This window comes from Heptranchias perlo, chromosome 10 (genome assembly GCF_035084215.1).
Source record: "Heptranchias perlo isolate sHepPer1 chromosome 10, sHepPer1.hap1, whole genome shotgun sequence".
NCBI classification, from domain to species: domain Eukaryota; kingdom Metazoa; phylum Chordata; class Chondrichthyes; order Hexanchiformes; family Hexanchidae; genus Heptranchias; species Heptranchias perlo.
The window spans coordinates 32,403,247-32,420,586 of NC_090334.1; the positions used below are offsets into that span (position 1 = coordinate 32,403,247).

General features: G+C 40.0%; 1 protein-coding gene across 9 annotated transcripts in view; it reads right to left on the reverse strand.

The window, feature by feature from the left end:
• Nucleotides 1-17,340, reverse strand: part of hectd1 (HECT domain containing 1) — an 84,930-nt gene that overhangs the window by 35,962 nt on the left and 31,628 nt on the right. For 3 of the 9 annotated variants that reach the window (XM_067991396.1, XM_067991399.1, XM_067991392.1), the window contains exons 9-22: nt 15,668-15,782; nt 13,545-13,719; nt 12,526-12,664; nt 10,818-10,988; nt 10,544-10,618; nt 8,951-9,173; nt 7,614-7,877; nt 7,419-7,495; nt 3,448-3,582; nt 1,667-1,813; nt 1,488-1,582; nt 1,292-1,397; nt 590-745; nt 328-467 (exon numbers count right to left, since the gene is read on the reverse strand). In XM_067991396.1, the coding sequence (XP_067847497.1) occupies nt 328-467; nt 590-745; nt 1,292-1,397; nt 1,488-1,582; nt 1,667-1,813; nt 3,448-3,582; nt 7,419-7,495; nt 7,614-7,877; nt 8,951-9,173; nt 10,544-10,618; nt 10,818-10,988; nt 12,526-12,664; nt 13,545-13,719; nt 15,668-15,782 (2,018 nt within the window). The remainder of the gene's footprint in view (nt 1-327; nt 468-589; nt 746-1,291; nt 1,398-1,487; nt 1,583-1,666; nt 1,814-3,447; nt 3,583-7,418; nt 7,496-7,613; nt 7,878-8,950; nt 9,174-10,543; nt 10,619-10,817; nt 10,989-12,525; nt 12,665-13,544; nt 13,720-15,667; nt 15,783-17,340) is intronic. The other 6 variants (XM_067991400.1, XM_067991401.1, XM_067991395.1 and 3 more) reach the window with 3 other exon arrangements.

Consider the following 17,340-nt stretch of genomic DNA (forward strand, 5'->3'; position numbering starts at 1 on the left):
GGAGTAGGTCATACGGCCCCTCGAGCTTGCATTCAATCAGATCATGGCTGATCTTCGACCCCAACTCCACTTTCCCACCCGATCCCCATATCCCTCGATTCCCCTTGGTGCATTGAAGGCTGTCCGTAGTTCGTAATCTGCGAGTGTCCGTGGTTTCAAGTTGCAGCTTGTATCTATTACGATGCAAGTTATTTGGGACTGTCAATAAGTGTCCATTTTTTGGAGGTGTCTGTTTGTACAGGTTTCACTAGATGTAGCTGTTTTCTTTTGGGAATGACGTACAACTCATTACTTCAAATTCAAAAAAATATTAATTCAGAATCTTACTTTGCATTTGTCCCAATCCAGTATATTATCCCATTTTCATCAAAGTTATGTTGGTGCCGGAAGGTAAACATTTGTCCTTCACGTAATTTACGCACAAATACAAAGGTTGATCTGTCAAAGTCATACCACTGTTTTGCCACCTGAACCAAAAAATGAAAGTTAGAAACTAAAATATGTCACACGTTCGCATTCACTCATTCTTCCATATCCTTATGAACCTTAAAATGGTAATTTTTTGGAATAGTTACATGACATTGTTTACCATTTTAAGAAGATACTGCTCTAAGGATTCAACAGTAGCCAATGGTTCCATTTTGAGCATTCTTCCAGTTCTGTCTATCAATGATGTCTCCCCAGGAGCACGTTCCAATCTGAACCTCAGCCTTCTCGTCAGGATCTTGAAGGGAGGAAAAACAGTCTGTAAACAGATTGGTAGAATTTCACCGAAACTTCAAAGTCATGGTAAACAGCAACATATCTCCACATGACTGCTTTTAAATTTTATTTAAAATATGAAATTTCTTTAAACATGAATTGCGATTATCAGGTGGGAGTTTAATGTGTCAGAGAATTAAGAACGGCTTGGAGCATGACTGTGAGGATTCTGAATTGTCAAGTAGCCATGGACTGTTTCAGCTTCCTGAGTGTCCAGGTTGACAGTTTTTCCAAGCCATTTTACACTGATGGCCATATCCGACAACAAAGGATTGGTGATGCTTCCACAAAAGCTGGCTTGCACAGAATAAATGTCATTTTCTTTGCATTTAAGAACAAAATAAATCCTCAGTATTACAAGTAGACTGACTGGAACTTCTCAGCATCAAATATAAACTACAAATATACACAGCAATTGATAAATACAGTAGGGCAGCTTCCATATACATCAAGTACTGTGCAGATAAAATCAGCTGGTAGCTGCAGGAAAGCAAAATCACACTTCAGCATCAAACACTGTCCCTCATACCTGCAAGTTATATGAAGAGCCAGGGGTATCATACAGATGAAGTTGCAGCCTCTCAATAGATTCTAACACTGCTATTAGTTTTCGAACAAGGGCAACAGCTGGCCGACTAAAAAGGAAAAAATGTTTTATATTACAAAACTAAAAGGATTTTTTTTTTTTTAAATGCACTTTGAAATGCAAGCAAAGCCCCAACTACCTTTCTTCATCTTCATTTTCACTGAACGCAGTTTTGAAGACATTTATTCGCTCTATCAGTTGACTACAATCTTGTTTCACATCTAAGTCCACATTCTACAGAGTGAATGAAAAGGAGTGAATGTTGCAAACTACACAGCAGATCAAAAATAAAGTGCTCTTTTACAACATCATACTAACATTGTTGAGGACAGTAAGAAGTGCTTGCACCAGCCCACTACTGCACATCTCATAGGGCGAGATTGTATTTTCATCCTTTAGCAGTACAATCAAATTCTCCAGTGCAGTTTTCATCAAATCTCTCCACGTAGCCTCCCCATCCACACCCTGCAACACAAAAAGCATTACCTTCTTCATCACTAAATGTTTACCATTCAACAGATGCACTCTCATGTATCGATCAGTGGCATCAGACTCTAGATTTTTCACTTGGGCAAACCTCCAAGTGGAAAAGAGAAGCATGATTTCCACTTGCATGCTGAGAAATGTGCTGACACGCCGGAGTTTCCAAAGTCGGACAAGTTTTCAGAATGGCAACAAGCTCCTCGTGTCACAAATACCAGTCATTGAGAGCGTGCACTGGTGGGGGAAAGGGGGAGGGGAGCAAAAACATGCACGGTTCTGCAGGATTTAATGGTCTGCTGCAACTTAGAAAAGGCAGCACACCAAAAACACAAGTTTTCAGCAATTGTGAAAACTCATCCACAGCAAGATGTATATCAGATCTGCAGGACAGAAGAGAGCACCAGGCTCATCAATGAGACTGTAGCAGGTCTTCTGAATGAAGTTAGTCAAAAGAGGGAGGCATTACATGGATCCTGCAATGTTGTCCCACAAAAGAAGCAGCATAGCAGTGGCTGGTCACTGCCAACTCAACAATGACCGTACCAGGTCTGGTAAAGTAAAATGACCCAGAAGCACTTTCCAAACATGCACCGAACTTAGCATGCCTACAATTTACAATCACTTTATTCCCATTGTGTTGAAGTGCATCAGCAGCTTACCAAAACGGTCACAATGCCACATGGGTTCCTTCATACCCTCAGCCTTACCTTTCAAGTATTCCTTCGAACATCCTTACATGCTCTCACCCTGCTAAAAGCCTCACAAGGTATGTGATTGCTTGGCTTATATATCTGCCATCACATTTATTATGCTAACACTTGGGTTTCACTATTTCCTGACAATCAAAGCCAGCAGGTTCATCAGGACATTCTCTTCGTTCATCCTATTGCACCCATATTCCTCGTCAGCAAACAAAATCATGAACCCCACCTTACACCTATTGAAAGTGATGTGAATTCAGCTCCTCAGCAACCTATTTCAACCTCTCTTCCACCATCAGATATGCCCCAAGGAAGAAACAGAAGAGCATGATCTAGCAGGTTCCTCTCCATCCAGTCTTGCTAGCACCTCAGAGTTCTCAACAACACTCACTCACACCCTTCCTCTACAGTAATAGGTCAGACACAGCAACCTGGGAGCTGGAGAAAATTAGAAAGTGAGCCAGAGAAAAGAGTCGACTGGAGGTGAACATAAGGTGGATGACTTTACTGACCGGAGGTTCCAGCAGACTTCACACCCATTAGCTGCAGAGCTTTGAGAATCAGATCACACAGGCCACACTTTTAAAAGGATATATTTGCATAGGCACTGGTAACAGCACGTGACACTGTATAGTGGATGTCCAGCACTGACATCTGACGGATGGTTTCCCAGCACCGCAGCCCACCCTCAATTGTGAGCAGCTTTAGGTAGATCAGCATTGAAGTCCCGCAAGAGAAGCTCCAAAAGTAAAATTTTACTACTTCACAAACATCTGTATTATTTGGATTTCAATTAAAATGTTTCTAAAAAGTGACAGCAATATTTGTATATCCAAAATTATATTTAGCAGAAATGCTGTAGGGGAATTCAGTTTATCTCAAGTTCTTATACACAGATATGTCAATTTTACTTACCTGTCTGTTAGCATGAAGCTCCCATGCAGACTCCAGTTGTGTAGCTATGTTTCGCAGTGTGACTACCACTCCTCGAGGCATACTTTCCACAGCTTTAAAATGATCGTCATACAAATCTCTGGCCATGGTTCGCACCTGCAAAAATAATTAAAATGTTATTAATACAAAAATATATTTTTGTAGGTGGGAAAAGGGAGGTCAATGGTGGTTCACTACTGAATTCCATTTTAATCTCCATTGTGAGGCTGACTGCATCACTTTTTAAGTCAACTGTGTTCTGTGCCCTTTTATTTTTGCTAGATGAGCTGTAATTTCGCCTACTGAAATGAAATAGAACAAGAAAAATGTTGTTGTGCACTTATGAATGCTTTGTACTTCATTACATTCTTGAAATGGAAACTTCATGCTGACAGCCAAGTAAGTAAATTTACACCTCAGTGAAAAAGTAGTGAGAATCAGAAGTACTTTCAAAAGTTGATATAACCCTTTTAAAAAAAAATCTACCTAGTGCAGAGATGTTTGTTGACTGTCATGAGGCAACCTACTGGAGAATCTGCCTATGTAGCCTCTAAATCAGAAGAGATACACTCTAGTGGGGTATTCAGTGGGTTTATCAATGAAAAAATTTCATAATGGCGATGTGGACTGGCCTTTGCCCCCCTATTAAAGTAGACTTATGCCATTAGCAATCGGGAAAGCTTCAATTTTTTCTTAGTTGTCTGTTTTTTGCTATGTGCTATGGAGGGAAATCAAGTAACTTCCATGTATGTGCTCCCTCCCCTGAAAATGTCAAGAGCACAGAGTTTTGAGGATTCAATGACTCTATTCACCCATAGAGACTATGAAAGCCAAAGGTGCAATCCTCACTTTGTGCTGACTGAGTTCTCTTTAGGGGCACTATAATTGGCCTAACACTCCTGAGTAGAGAGAAGAAAATTAATCCGGGCTCTGGCTCCTGATCACTATTCAGTGACCCCTGCTGGTAGCACATATGCATGAACAAGATCAGGCTCAGACATGATGGCCACTGCAATCAAATAACCTCATGGAAAAACAAAAACTCAAAACGCTTGGTGCTCCATATCTAGACTGTTCTTACACAATTTCTAACACAATAAGGCAATCACATCATTCCATTGAACTATAAAATTACATTACCATTTGAAGTATTGTATGATTGCTAAAACCAAAATTACCAAAAATCATAGTAAAAATTTGCTATTGCCTGGCAATTTACATCATCATACAATGTAGAGGTTCTCAAAAACAATGACATTAAAAAGCAACCCCTACAGTATACAAAACACAAGTTAAACATAGCATACAAATATTTTTAATAGACAGAAATAAAAACACGTCTAGTTTGTACCTAGATGTCACTTCCCTCCATTTTCCCCACTCAGTACCTGAAATTTTTCATGGTCAAAATAACATTTTAAACACATAGTTTGAACAGCCTCTGGTCTGTGTTTTTCGGATAGTTAGAAAATGTGAACATGCTAATTAGTTACAGTTGTAAGACAGAGTCAGAGAGCGAGCACAAGCGAGAGACAAAAGAGCTAAGTTCTAGAGGTGAGGTGAGAGTGACTGCCCTTGACATCAAGGCAGCATTTGACCGAGTGTGGCACCAAGGAGCCCCAGTAAAATTGAAGTCAATGGAAATCAGGGGGAAAACTCTCCAGTGACTGGAGTCATACCTAGCATAGAGGAAGATGGTCGTGGTTGTTGGAGGCCAAGCATCTCAGCCCCAGGACATTGCTGCAGGTGTTTCTCAAGGCAGTGTCGTAGGCCCAACCATCTTCAGCTGCTTCATCAATGACCTTCCCTCCATCGTAAGGTCAGAAATGGGGATGTTCACTGATGACCGCACAGTGTTCAGTTCCATTCGCAACCCCTCAGATAATGAAGCAGTCCGAACCCGCATGCAGCAAGGCCTGGACAACATCCAGGCTTGGGCTCATAAGTGGCAAGCAACATTCGCGCCAGACAAGTGCCAGGCAATGACCATCTCCAACAAGAGAGTCCAACCACCTTCCCTTGACATTCAACGGCATTATCATCGACGAATCCCCACCATCAACATCCTGGGAGTCACCATTGACCAGAAACTTAACTGGACCAGCCATATAAACACTGTGGCTACAAGAGCAGGTCAGAGGCTGGGTATTCTGCGGCGAGTGACTCACCTCCTGACTCCCCAAAGCCTTTCCAACATCTACAAGGCACAAGTCAGGAGTGTGATGGAATACACTCCTTGCCTGGATGAGTGCAGCTCCAACAACACTCAAGAAACTTGACACCATCCAGGACAAAGCAGCCCGCTTGATTGGCACCCCATCCACCACCCTAAACATTCACTCCCTTCACCACCAGCGCACCGTGGCTGCTGTGTCTACCATCCACAGGGTGCACTGCAGCAACTCGCCAAGGCTTCTTTGACAGCACCTCCCAAACCCGTGACCTCTACCACCTAGAAGGACAAGAGCAGCAGGTACATGGGAACACCACCACCTGCACGTCCCCCTCCAAGTCACACACCATGCCGACTTGGAAATATATCGCCGTTCCTTCATCGTCGCTGGGTCAAAATCCTGGAACTCCCTCCCTAACAGCACTGTGAGAGAACCTTCACCACACGGACTGAAGGAGTTCAAGAAGGCGGCTCACCACCACCTTCTCAAGGGCAATTAGGGATGGGCAATAAATGCTGGCCTCGCCAGCGACGCCCACATCCCATGAACGAATAAAAAGAGACAAAGCACAAGAGCAACAGACGACACACACCACCCACACACACACACACCACACACACACACACCACACACACACACACCACACACACACACACCACACTGGACTGCCACAGCCTATGCGCTGCTTTCCTCTGCCACCTGCCCCCAGCAGGATCAATGCCGCTAACAACAACCTGTATCCAGCTTAAGGGCTAGGTCGTAACCCTCCCAATACCTACTACCCAAGGCCAGAAACCTGGCAATCTGCCACTCCAAAAGTAATCCCACGAATCTGCCCAGATCCCTCCCCCAGTAACCTGCCAGCCTACAGGCCCAGATAGATCCCTCCAGCAACACTTACGACACACTTCTCACATGTGGCTGATTAGTGCCCCATACCTATCAATTTGCACACAAAAAGAAAAAAAAAGGGACAGACAGATAGAAGAGGACAAAAATAAACAAAGAGAAAGGAAGAGAACAGCAAATGAGAGAAGACAATAGAGTAAGAAAAGTATTGTTGAAAAGGGCCATGTGACGTTGAGAGAGATCAGCAGAACAGGAGTGAGATAGAAAAAGAAATATCAACATGAGGATGACAGCTAAGAGAGAGAACAAACATTCCAACTTACAATGGGCAATTCTACAGAAGATCCATTTGTATAATCTCTATCCACTAGCTTGATCTGTACCTTGGCTCAACATACATTTTGGCAAACCCACCCCCATACATTCCCATATTTACATACATAATTTAAAAACCAAATAAAAAAGTTTAATTAATCTAAGCCATATAATAATTGCATCGTTCTCTCCTACTCACTTCAGGAAATAACCACGACTTAAAAAAATCAGCCACAAATACCAATGTTGCAAATATTGCATTCTCAGCAGTACACAGCATTTACCATAAATCTTAAAGTATAATATATCCCCAAATATAGTACCTCACACTTACAGCCACCATTTTTTGGAAAATATATTGTGTATAAGTGTACCCACTTTCAGCACAATTTGGGGGAATGGGGGCAGAACGTCCATATAATGATTTATGATCATCTTGACAACCTCAAGTCTAGACTTTTACCTCCCTGAACGAACAAAATTGAGTTTACTGCTTCATCAAGCAATGTAAGGGTTAACATACAGAAGCTAATGCTGATCATAAATGGTTAGTAACTTTAATGTTAACATTGAAATATAACTAACACTATTTTGTTCCCTCAGTATAAACCTCACCTTTTGTTTAGTTTTCTCCAACTTTGATTTCAGCTTTCTTCCTCTTTTGCCGGTCCAGCCAGCTACAAATTCTGATCCTGCAAAACAAAAAACAAGCTTCAAAACAGACTACTCTTGTTTTTAAAGAACATTTAGCTTGGAACAAGACCAAAAATTGTGCTTTAAAATAACCTACAAGTTTATTTGCATCCTTACCAAGGGATGTTTCTGCAGTAAATGAATGCTTGGTCCCCCTATTGGACTCAAACACAAATCCAGGCAGATCCTCCTTCAATATAGTGGCTTGTTGACCATCAGAATTGTGTATTGCAATTTCTCCTTCTTTTAAACAGGTAAGAGACCAGTTGCCTACAGTAAGCTTCGTTGGCCCAGGTGTGGTTAGAATGGGTTGGCTGGTAGTAGCTGGTTTCACTTGACTTCGAGCCCTTTGCAGCTTTTCCAAGAACTCACTTCTGCTTTCTGTCAACATACAGATAGCTGAGTGAAATAGTTTTGTCTATCAGAAATGTATTACAGCTACAAATAGCAATACTACTATACCTGTCAACAGTTTACAAAAAATATTTTAACCCTTCACACTGTAAGCTTATAAATAGGATTTTTTTTTTAAATGTTTCCATTACTCTGTAGCAATCTTTCAGCAAAGGTAACCCAACATATGGTTTCCTTTTCCTCTCGAAAGAGGCCTAAGATTTGGCAACACAAGTTGGGTCATTTAGCAATACTGCATAGGGCAACAGGTTTCCTTGTACAGAATCAAAGTTTTTCTTGTTCCATGCATTATAACAATTCCTTTTTCACCAAGCATGTTTTTTACCACGACAGTTTGATTCAATGTTGTGCATACGAATCTCAAAACACACTGTTCCACAGAGCAGTGGGTTACTAGCTCATTTCTTGAAATCTCCCCTCATTTGCAATATAATGGGGAAGTACAGAACAGAACCCAGGCACTTCCCCAGAGAAATGAGAGGAAAGAGAAACAGAGGTCACCTCAAACTCTTGTTTTATGCCCCCTGGAGAGTACTGTGAAGATTGGATTGGGAGAAGCCTGGCATAAACTTGTCTGTGGCTATACTGCAAGGTTCAGAACACATGCAGCTAATCAGAGAAAACACACACACACATTATTTTTCTTGCTATCCTTCTCCTAAAGATAGCAACTGATGCTAAGGTATCTTTCCACTGATATTAATAACGCTCTTCTTGCCATTCTTCATATTTAAGCCTAAGAATGTACAGAGCTATTGTATCACAGAGGCCACAAGCAAAATTAATCCCGTGCACCTTCAGCAGGGCCACGAGGCAGCAATCAGAAGCTGAAGCCCTGGCTGAATTTTCCCCTCCCTATCCTACACTGAAGTCAATTGTAGCATCCCACTCTGCCACTGCTGAAATCAACAGCAGAGACTAGTAGTCTAACTTGGGACTTTCTTGACCTGCGAGTTTCTGCACAATATCACACAATGCATGTGCTCTTTAAGCTATAAGGAAATCTATACAGTTTAACATGCAATGGACACACACTTTACCTGAGCTGTCAGAACCACCTTCTGGGCTTCCACTAGAATACATAGTGGCTAGCTTCCCATCTAAGATGAATCGAAACCATCCATTACTACCATTTGACAACTCTAAGGCAGCTGCATCACTCCAGATGTATAAACAATCTCTTCCCCTGATGACAGACCAATCTCTCCAATGGTATGGCTTGCCCTGCTGAATTTCTTTAGCATCTTCTTGAGGTTCATCATCCTAAACAGAAAATATAGTCAGTTACAACAACCGTGAATCTGTATTTACTTGGACCAAGAGCCACTTGGTGTCTTAAAAAGCCCTAGATGCCATTAACAAATATACTGACCAATTTATCTGTTCAGTTACAGCAGCGCATGTTTTAAATTAGTTTTATTACACTGTTTCAACCAGTTTCAATGCAGAATAAACCAAATTACTGTCTTCTATTGTTATAGCCAAATTTTTATTTCAAAATACAGTAGTTTTTAGTAACATGAACTAGCACATTCAGTATATGATAAATGTTCCCAGCAAAGTTTCCATATATCAGAGTTGTTGGATAGAGCCAAGTTTCTCACTTGGTACCATCAACTTTAACATAGAGACACACTTCCATGGAGTTAGTTTCCCCCCCAAAAAAAAGAAATTCTCAGTTGCACATATTACAACACAGTTCTTTTCACTCTGGAATTGGGGCACCTATACAAGAAATGTTTCTCCATCCAGTGGTTATTCTAGCAAATAAATATTGCCATTGGTCCAGATCCCATCAGATAAAAAGTCAACAGAAGTCCCCAAATTCCACATCAACAATTCTTGCCTGTTGCATGTGAATTTCACCATGTATGTTGACCTACCTTCTCTTGACAGTATTGTTACTGAAAAATGGTTTCAACTATCGACTGATTAAGGAGCTCAGATCTATCCTTATTTACCATAAAGAGGTGGCCCACCTGGACATCAAAATCTGAGAAGTGGGATTTTAGTTGTCTTTAAAGTTTTAGAACTAGCAAAGTTGAATACATCAGCAGCAGCCCTAGCTGAAATAGGCCTAGAACTACTGTGCCCATGAAGAGAACATCCGTGACATGTTCCTAGCTATGATGGAGTACTTCAGGTCAAAAATTAGATGACGAGCAATTCCGATCAACTGAATTTTTCATCATCTTGACTTCTCCCCTCACCACCCTACAAAGACATTATCAAAAAACATGCTTATGGAGTTTTCAGTTATAATGTCACAGAGTTCCAAGATCAGAAAAAAATATATCCAGGGTTATCTGGTGCTGCATATGTAGCTGATAAAGGTTTTTCCAAGGTTGGATGGTTTCAGATCAACCTCTAAGCTGAGGCACCGACTCCCATTAAAGGAATTGGTCTGGACATAAGCCGCCAAATAACCTACACCACTGGAGCTGCTCCAGGTGGAAATGGAGACCTAAAATCTCAGTGTAAAGTAAAAATAACCCAGAGAACAAAAAATGTTGAACATTATCTATAGAGCACATAAGCAATTTGTCCACTGTCTAGTGATGGGCTAAATTCAAGGTCATTTATCACTAAAATAAAGATATTCTAAAGATATTAAGGCTTGTGCTACTTTTTACCTTAGTAGAGATATCGGTTGTTGTTATATGCAACTTTTCTGGAACTGAGCGGTTGTCACGTGAATTCTGCATGGTCTTGAAATACAGAACTTGCAGATTACCAGAAAGAGATTACAGGTACTACTGCAGTGAGAAACAATACTCAAAATGTTCAAGCTAGGCATTACTCATATGCATTGTGGTTGTTATTTAGGGATGGTGGTTTTGCAACAGTAAACTTGAGTTAAATTCATTTTAGGTATGAAAATCTGTCACAAATATAAAATCTGATCACCTTATCAGGCTTGCAATCCTCTTCATTTTCATCGTCTGAAGATGGTCCTGCCAAGGTGGACACTTTGTTGATTACCCCAAGCCTTGCAAGTTGGTCCAGAAATAGGTCACCTCCTTTGTCTACCAGATCCCTTATGATCTGCAAAGCTAGTAAATGGCCATCATCATCATCCTACACCAAAAGGAAGTATCAGACTGCTGCCCCATAAATGAAATTTAAATCTAAAGCATAGTTCAATTTTTATATACATCAGACTTACTGATCTGCTGCAGTATGGAACATGGCACAACCAATTTACTCATTAATCAGCTAATGAAAGGCACACTAGAATTGAATGCGCTGAAAACTTAAAAACTGGCATGGTACCATAATTCAAATGCCATTCTAAATTATTAGTCTATCTCAGGGCTCAGTTTCCTCGATGGCACAAAAAATAAATTCACAGCATGCTGCGATACTCAGCTATGCAAATTTTCAATTCCTGCCACATTTGTTGATGTCTGCTGTGGTGCCAGTCGGAACAGACTGGCCTTAGATCCAAGCCTGGGCTGAGGAATAAAATAAGCTATAGTTATCACTCCTGATAGTTATTGAGTGGGAACAACTGAAAATATACGTGTGGGTATCGAACATAGGATTAGGCTCAGTTGTGATTGTTCACAGTTGAATAACCTGCCAACACACACCGGCAAGGCTAATGCATGCCAACACTCTGCATAAGCACACCCCAACATCAGTTACCATCTTCAGGACAGACAATTGGGAGGGAAAAATTAAAAAACTGAACAAACCTTGGGCCGTTTGGTTGAATACAATAATGCTTACCACTCAATCACCTGCCCCTCTCCATTTGCGCTCTTCAGGTCTTGCTAGACACAGGCTAGACGAGCCAAGTGACCAGGCTAGCCATGATCAGTTTTGGCCTAATCATTAAGGAAGTGTGCCACAGCCTCAATTTGACACGTTTCCCCGATAACACAGATAGACTGGAAACTAGGCAGGTGGGAATCTGCAGGCGCAAACCAAGGCTGTACTACTCTATCACAGGATATCTAACAATGCTGTGCAACCATGCCTTGCATCAATTAAATTTCCAACAATATTTACTTTTAAGTATCAAGTTTCATTTTTTATTATTGTATTACTGTTATGTCTCTTAGAACGTCAATATTCTACAAGAACCATGCAAGTACCAAAGCCAATAATTTTTTTCCATTTTGTGTTACATTTTAAAAGACACATTTCTCATCCTTACATATCATTGTGGAAACTTGAAGGATGTAATAACAATGAAGCATTGCACTGACTTTTATAATAGAACTGTTCAGAAGAATTTTAACTGTGCCATCCGTAAAACCTCAAACTGCCATTTTAAAAACAAGAATTTGTTTTGTAAAACTATGGTTCTCTAAATATGGTAGAGCAGCAGAGTACCTTGTACTTCAAGTTCTTGCCATTATGTGAACTTTTGAACTATTTGTTAGTACTAAATCGTAAACACACGTTAATAAATGGAGGATTTTATTCTATTTAAATTGGATCGCCTCACATAACCAGTTTCAGCACTGCTCAATAACACAGTTTACTGATCACAGTTTACATCTGGCACTTTGAAATACGTTATCAGACCACTAAATGGTCAAGATAAAACCTAAAGAATTTAAATTCTGCCTGATGTAGCTTTTTACATTTTAGTATGAAGTCTGACCTCTTGATCTAGGACTGTAGCTGTAATTTCCACCAGCACTGTAGGTAGATTGTGGCCAGCATCTGAATCACATACTTCCTTCAGAAGTGCTTCAGAACAATAATGTACCATCTTTCGAACAAGGGCCAGACTAGCTTTCCTAGAAATGCAAGGGGGGAAAAACATTGGCAACATTCAGAAATATTCACCCAAATGAGCAATTCCCTCAGAAACCAAAAGATGTAGCTCTCCTTTACATGCCTCCTATAAACAGCAATTTCTGTTATAAGTGTGTTTTGTCAGCACTTCCCAGCTTAAACCCCATTGAATCCGCACAGTGAATCAGAAACCCAAAAGCCCATTACAGTCCCAACTGCTTATAGCAGGCGCGTGTGTAATTAAATCTGTTCTGTGGCTCCCATCTCAATGTAATTTCATCAATCTCATACTCAAACAATACAAACCCCAACATGCAGCTCAAATAACTAACTGCATTTGATGAGTGCCTTTATAATAATTGTTTTTCATTGATGCAAACTTCAGACAAAGTGTAAACTAAAAATTTAATTTCTTGATGTTTAATCTTGTGAAATCTGAAGAATAATGGAGAGACGAAGAAACTGGCTGCTATTTATACTCACTCACCTTTGTCTTTCACCAGTAGCTAACAAAAATTCTGCATTTGTATATCACCATTTAAATGTTAATGGTAATGCAAATGAGACTATGGAGCCAACAGAACTTGATTTTGGCAGAAAGGCAGAACACTTTATTTGCTTAAAAATTATACTCAACCAAATCAAGGCTTAAGAAACAGTACTGGTCCCTGCAGTTTTATTCTACTTCATTGGTAATACTGGTATCTTGACAAAAGTGGTCGTCTCTTTATGGACTATACTTTCCAATTTACTTGCACAGGTTATTAATTTCCAGATTAAAACCAAATGACACTTTTTTACTCTTGCATTTCTTAGATGTTTCCAACAAAATGCGGAGGTCAAATATTTTAAGAAATCTAGTAATTAATTTGAAAAATATACCTGATTGATGGCAGCATAGTTTGCTGAAACGTCTGTGCAAAAACTGGCAACAACCTCTTCAAGTATAATGGGGCCATTTCAGGATCTCCCTTTGGTTCATTTCCATCTTCATCCTCTCTGTTAGCATCTTTCTTTTTCTTATCTTCACCTTTATTTACAGGACACATCCAATCTCCTAAATGCATTACAATTAAAATACATTTTTTGCACATTTTTCCTTTGATGAAATATTGTGCACAACAGCAGAAGGAATGTCACTGCCAGGGAATAGAATTTGTTCCTTACTTTTCGCACCCAACCCAAATATCAAGCATTCCATGGCCAAGTACAGCACAATCAGATGCAGAGTGAAATTGGCTCAACAAGACTTAAACCCAAATCTGGAAGGATATCCAATACAAAGATCAAAAATGACTTCAAAATGCTGAGTGTGAAACTGGCAACCCTGAGGGCTTTCAGAAATATGCTAACCAAGATACTTCAATTTGTAAATCTCCAAATACATTTATTTCCCCCTCACCCCCTCCTTTAAACTGAATTCTTAATTTGATATTGCTGATGAAGGTCCATACAGAGACTGAGCCTTGAGCTGGGTAATGATTCTTTACCCCAACCCCCAAATTTTAATTACTGTGGTTGTGCATAACCTTGTGAAAACACAAGCTGAATTCATCACTGCAGATACATTAATACTTCTGTGACCCAAAGTTCAGTACACTTTCAGAATAAAAAAGTGCACTGAAGTGGGCTGTGCATTTAACCAATCAACCACTGAATCCAGCTACCCAAGACAATTAAGACCATTGAAACAGTGAATGGAGCGAAGAACAAATTCAAAATAGCCCAGGCCGCACCCTCATTCACTTCAGATTGTGAATCCAAGGCCTTCTTCTGTACTCTCAAAGTGCTGCTATTCAAGTCACAAATAACTCCCATAGCACAGATGGAAAGATTCCTGCATTGCAAGCATTTTAAGCAGGAGTGTGCCTAAAAGGCAGTTAGGAGTACATTGTGATGTTACACCATCTGGTTACTGTAAATTCAACAAATTTCTTTTAACAGTTAGAACTAATTTTAAACAGCAACATTTTGATACAAGAGCAGAAAATGCTCGCAACACTCAGCAAGTCAGGCAACATTGGTGGAGTTAACAGCTGAGTTAACATTTAGTGTGTGGACCCTGCGTCAAAATGAGAGGATTTACAGATGAACAGCATTTTAAAAGAAACAGAACAAAAGGGAGAGAAAAACACCCACACAAAGAAATAGAATGATCTGTAAATTGCTTTAGTACAAAACAAAAGATAGTTAAATGACAGAACTGATTTCAGCCCAAGTTAATAGGAGGTATAACGAGAGAAATCGAAGAAATTCAAGACATTTACAAGATACAGAGAACACGTAAATAACTGAAGGAGATAGAGGAGGAGGTAGGTAGAAAGGGGAACACAAAAAACTAGCAAAACAGAGTAGGTGCAGCAGCCCGAGCCTGGAGTAAAACATAAAAGCAAGACAGACCCAAGAGTGCAGACCACCTCACCAACATGGTATTTCAATGTGTAGTTCTCCACCACAAGCATCAGCTTGCACGCTTCGCCGCTGCCCCCCCCACTCCCCATCAAGAAATATCACCACACACCTCCCACAGTCAGCATTTCCGATCGAAGAGAAAGTGGGAGATTATAGTTACGGTCTGAGATTATGTAACTAAAGGAACTTTTTGAACTCTGATTCAAGTTAAAATTCTAAATGTCCAAAAAAGGGGCCAGTGAGCAGAGCAGGTGTTCAATATACTGGAACCAGCTAGTGTGACACTCAATCATTTTAATTCTGACAAGTTTATTAAAACGAACCATAACATACTACTATTGTTGTAACATTAAATTCTGCCTTCACTACAATCATCATGTCTGTCCAATTTTATAACCTTTCCTCAGCCATATTTTGTCAGCCATTCTCCTCACAACCTTGCATTCGGCTGAAGATATAGGCAGTAATCTAACGTAGTAGTTCAAATAAAGATTATTGAAAAACACAAACACATTATTCAGTTTAACAGATCCAAATCATAAATAAACAGGAGTTTTGATTTTGACCTGGTGATGCGAAACAAGATTTCTAACCTGGAGATTGTAATATGGCTACGACCTCACTGTGACCTCTCTCTCGTGCTTTGTCCAGAGGCGTTTTACCATCTTCATCACGTAGATCTGGGTTTGCTCCATGCCTTAACAAAGTCTAATAAAATCAAATGCAGCAAAGATTTTCACTCACCAAATTCAACATAATAAAAATGTAACAACCCACTCCCATGATGTGCAAATCTTTCTCTTTATTCAAACATTCTCATTAAGTATTAAATATATATGAAATTGAGACTTAAATGAACACTCCCATGATGAGATTATCCATTAACTGACATATTTTAAAATAGTCTGGGGGGGTGGGGGGGGGGGGGGGGAACACAAGTGCTTAACAACCGGCTAGACAGTTTAGACCTTGGAATCGCTAATGAGTTTAACTCCTACAACAGCTGTCCGGTTACAAATCTGACCAGGAGTGGACATACTGATTGCAAGCACTTTCTGGTGTTCATGTCTAAGATTGACCTGGTCATATCTATAATGCTCTGAGGCTGGTTTTCAGCCAAAAAGGAAAAACTTTTTTTTTTTAAAATACTCCCATCTCTATAATGGACACTGGGGGCAGAAAGGCAGAACAGGAAGGAACTTCGTACAATGAGTTAGAATAGAAAGTTAAAATAGGACATAATAGGGTGGAGATAATTGAAGGAATGATTCAAAAAGGAAAAGAAAGAACTTGCATTTAAATAGCACCTTTCACAACTTGAGATCACTACCAAAACCCTTCATCATTTTTAAAAATTCTATTAAAATGAGTCTTCAATGCTCCAGTGGAAATAGTCCGAGTATCTAAAGTCTCTCCTCTTAACCATCCCATCCCTGGCATTACCCTGCTGACTAAGCTGTAAATGATTTATGGATTTAACGTCTCTGGTACAATGAAGGGGATCAAAACTGCACACAGGACTCTTAACTGTGGCTGAACCAATGTTTTGTACAAATTTACTACTTCTTTACTCTTGTACTCTAAGCCAAACCAAAATGCTGTTGGCCATATCTATCCATACTCGCACTTTTAGGAAATGATGTTGTTGAATCCCAAGGTTTCTCTCTGCTCATCCACTTTCTTTAGCATCTTTCCTTTCAGCGTGTACTCCCATTCCTTGTTTTGCCTTCCAAAATGAATTGCCTCACACTTATCCACATTAAATTGCATCTTCCATCTGTTTGCACATTCCACTAACCTGCCTTTGCATTTCGAAAGTTGTTTGCAGTCCTCTCACTGAAAGTAATAACTTTCTATCCATAATGCTATGCTTACTCTTATGCAATATGCATGAATTTTTCCAACAAGCCTGTCGGACATCTTATCAAAAGCCTTCCCAAAATGCATATACACTACATCTACTGCATTAGTTTATCTATCCGATCAGTCATCTCTTCAAAAAATGATTACATTTGTCAAATAAGACTTGCCCTCAACAAACCTGTGCTGGCTGCCCTTTATTAACTCTTGCATTTCTAAATGCTTCCTAATTTTAATCTAGATTCTAGAATTTGTCCAGAACTGATGTTAGATTAACTAGTCTACAATTACCCATTTTATTCTTCTCTCCCTTCTTCAGCAAAACGTGTTACAAAATGGGTACAATAGGCCAAGCCTGATGCTTAAATCTTGAAGTACAGCCTAACACTAATGCAAATAAAGACAG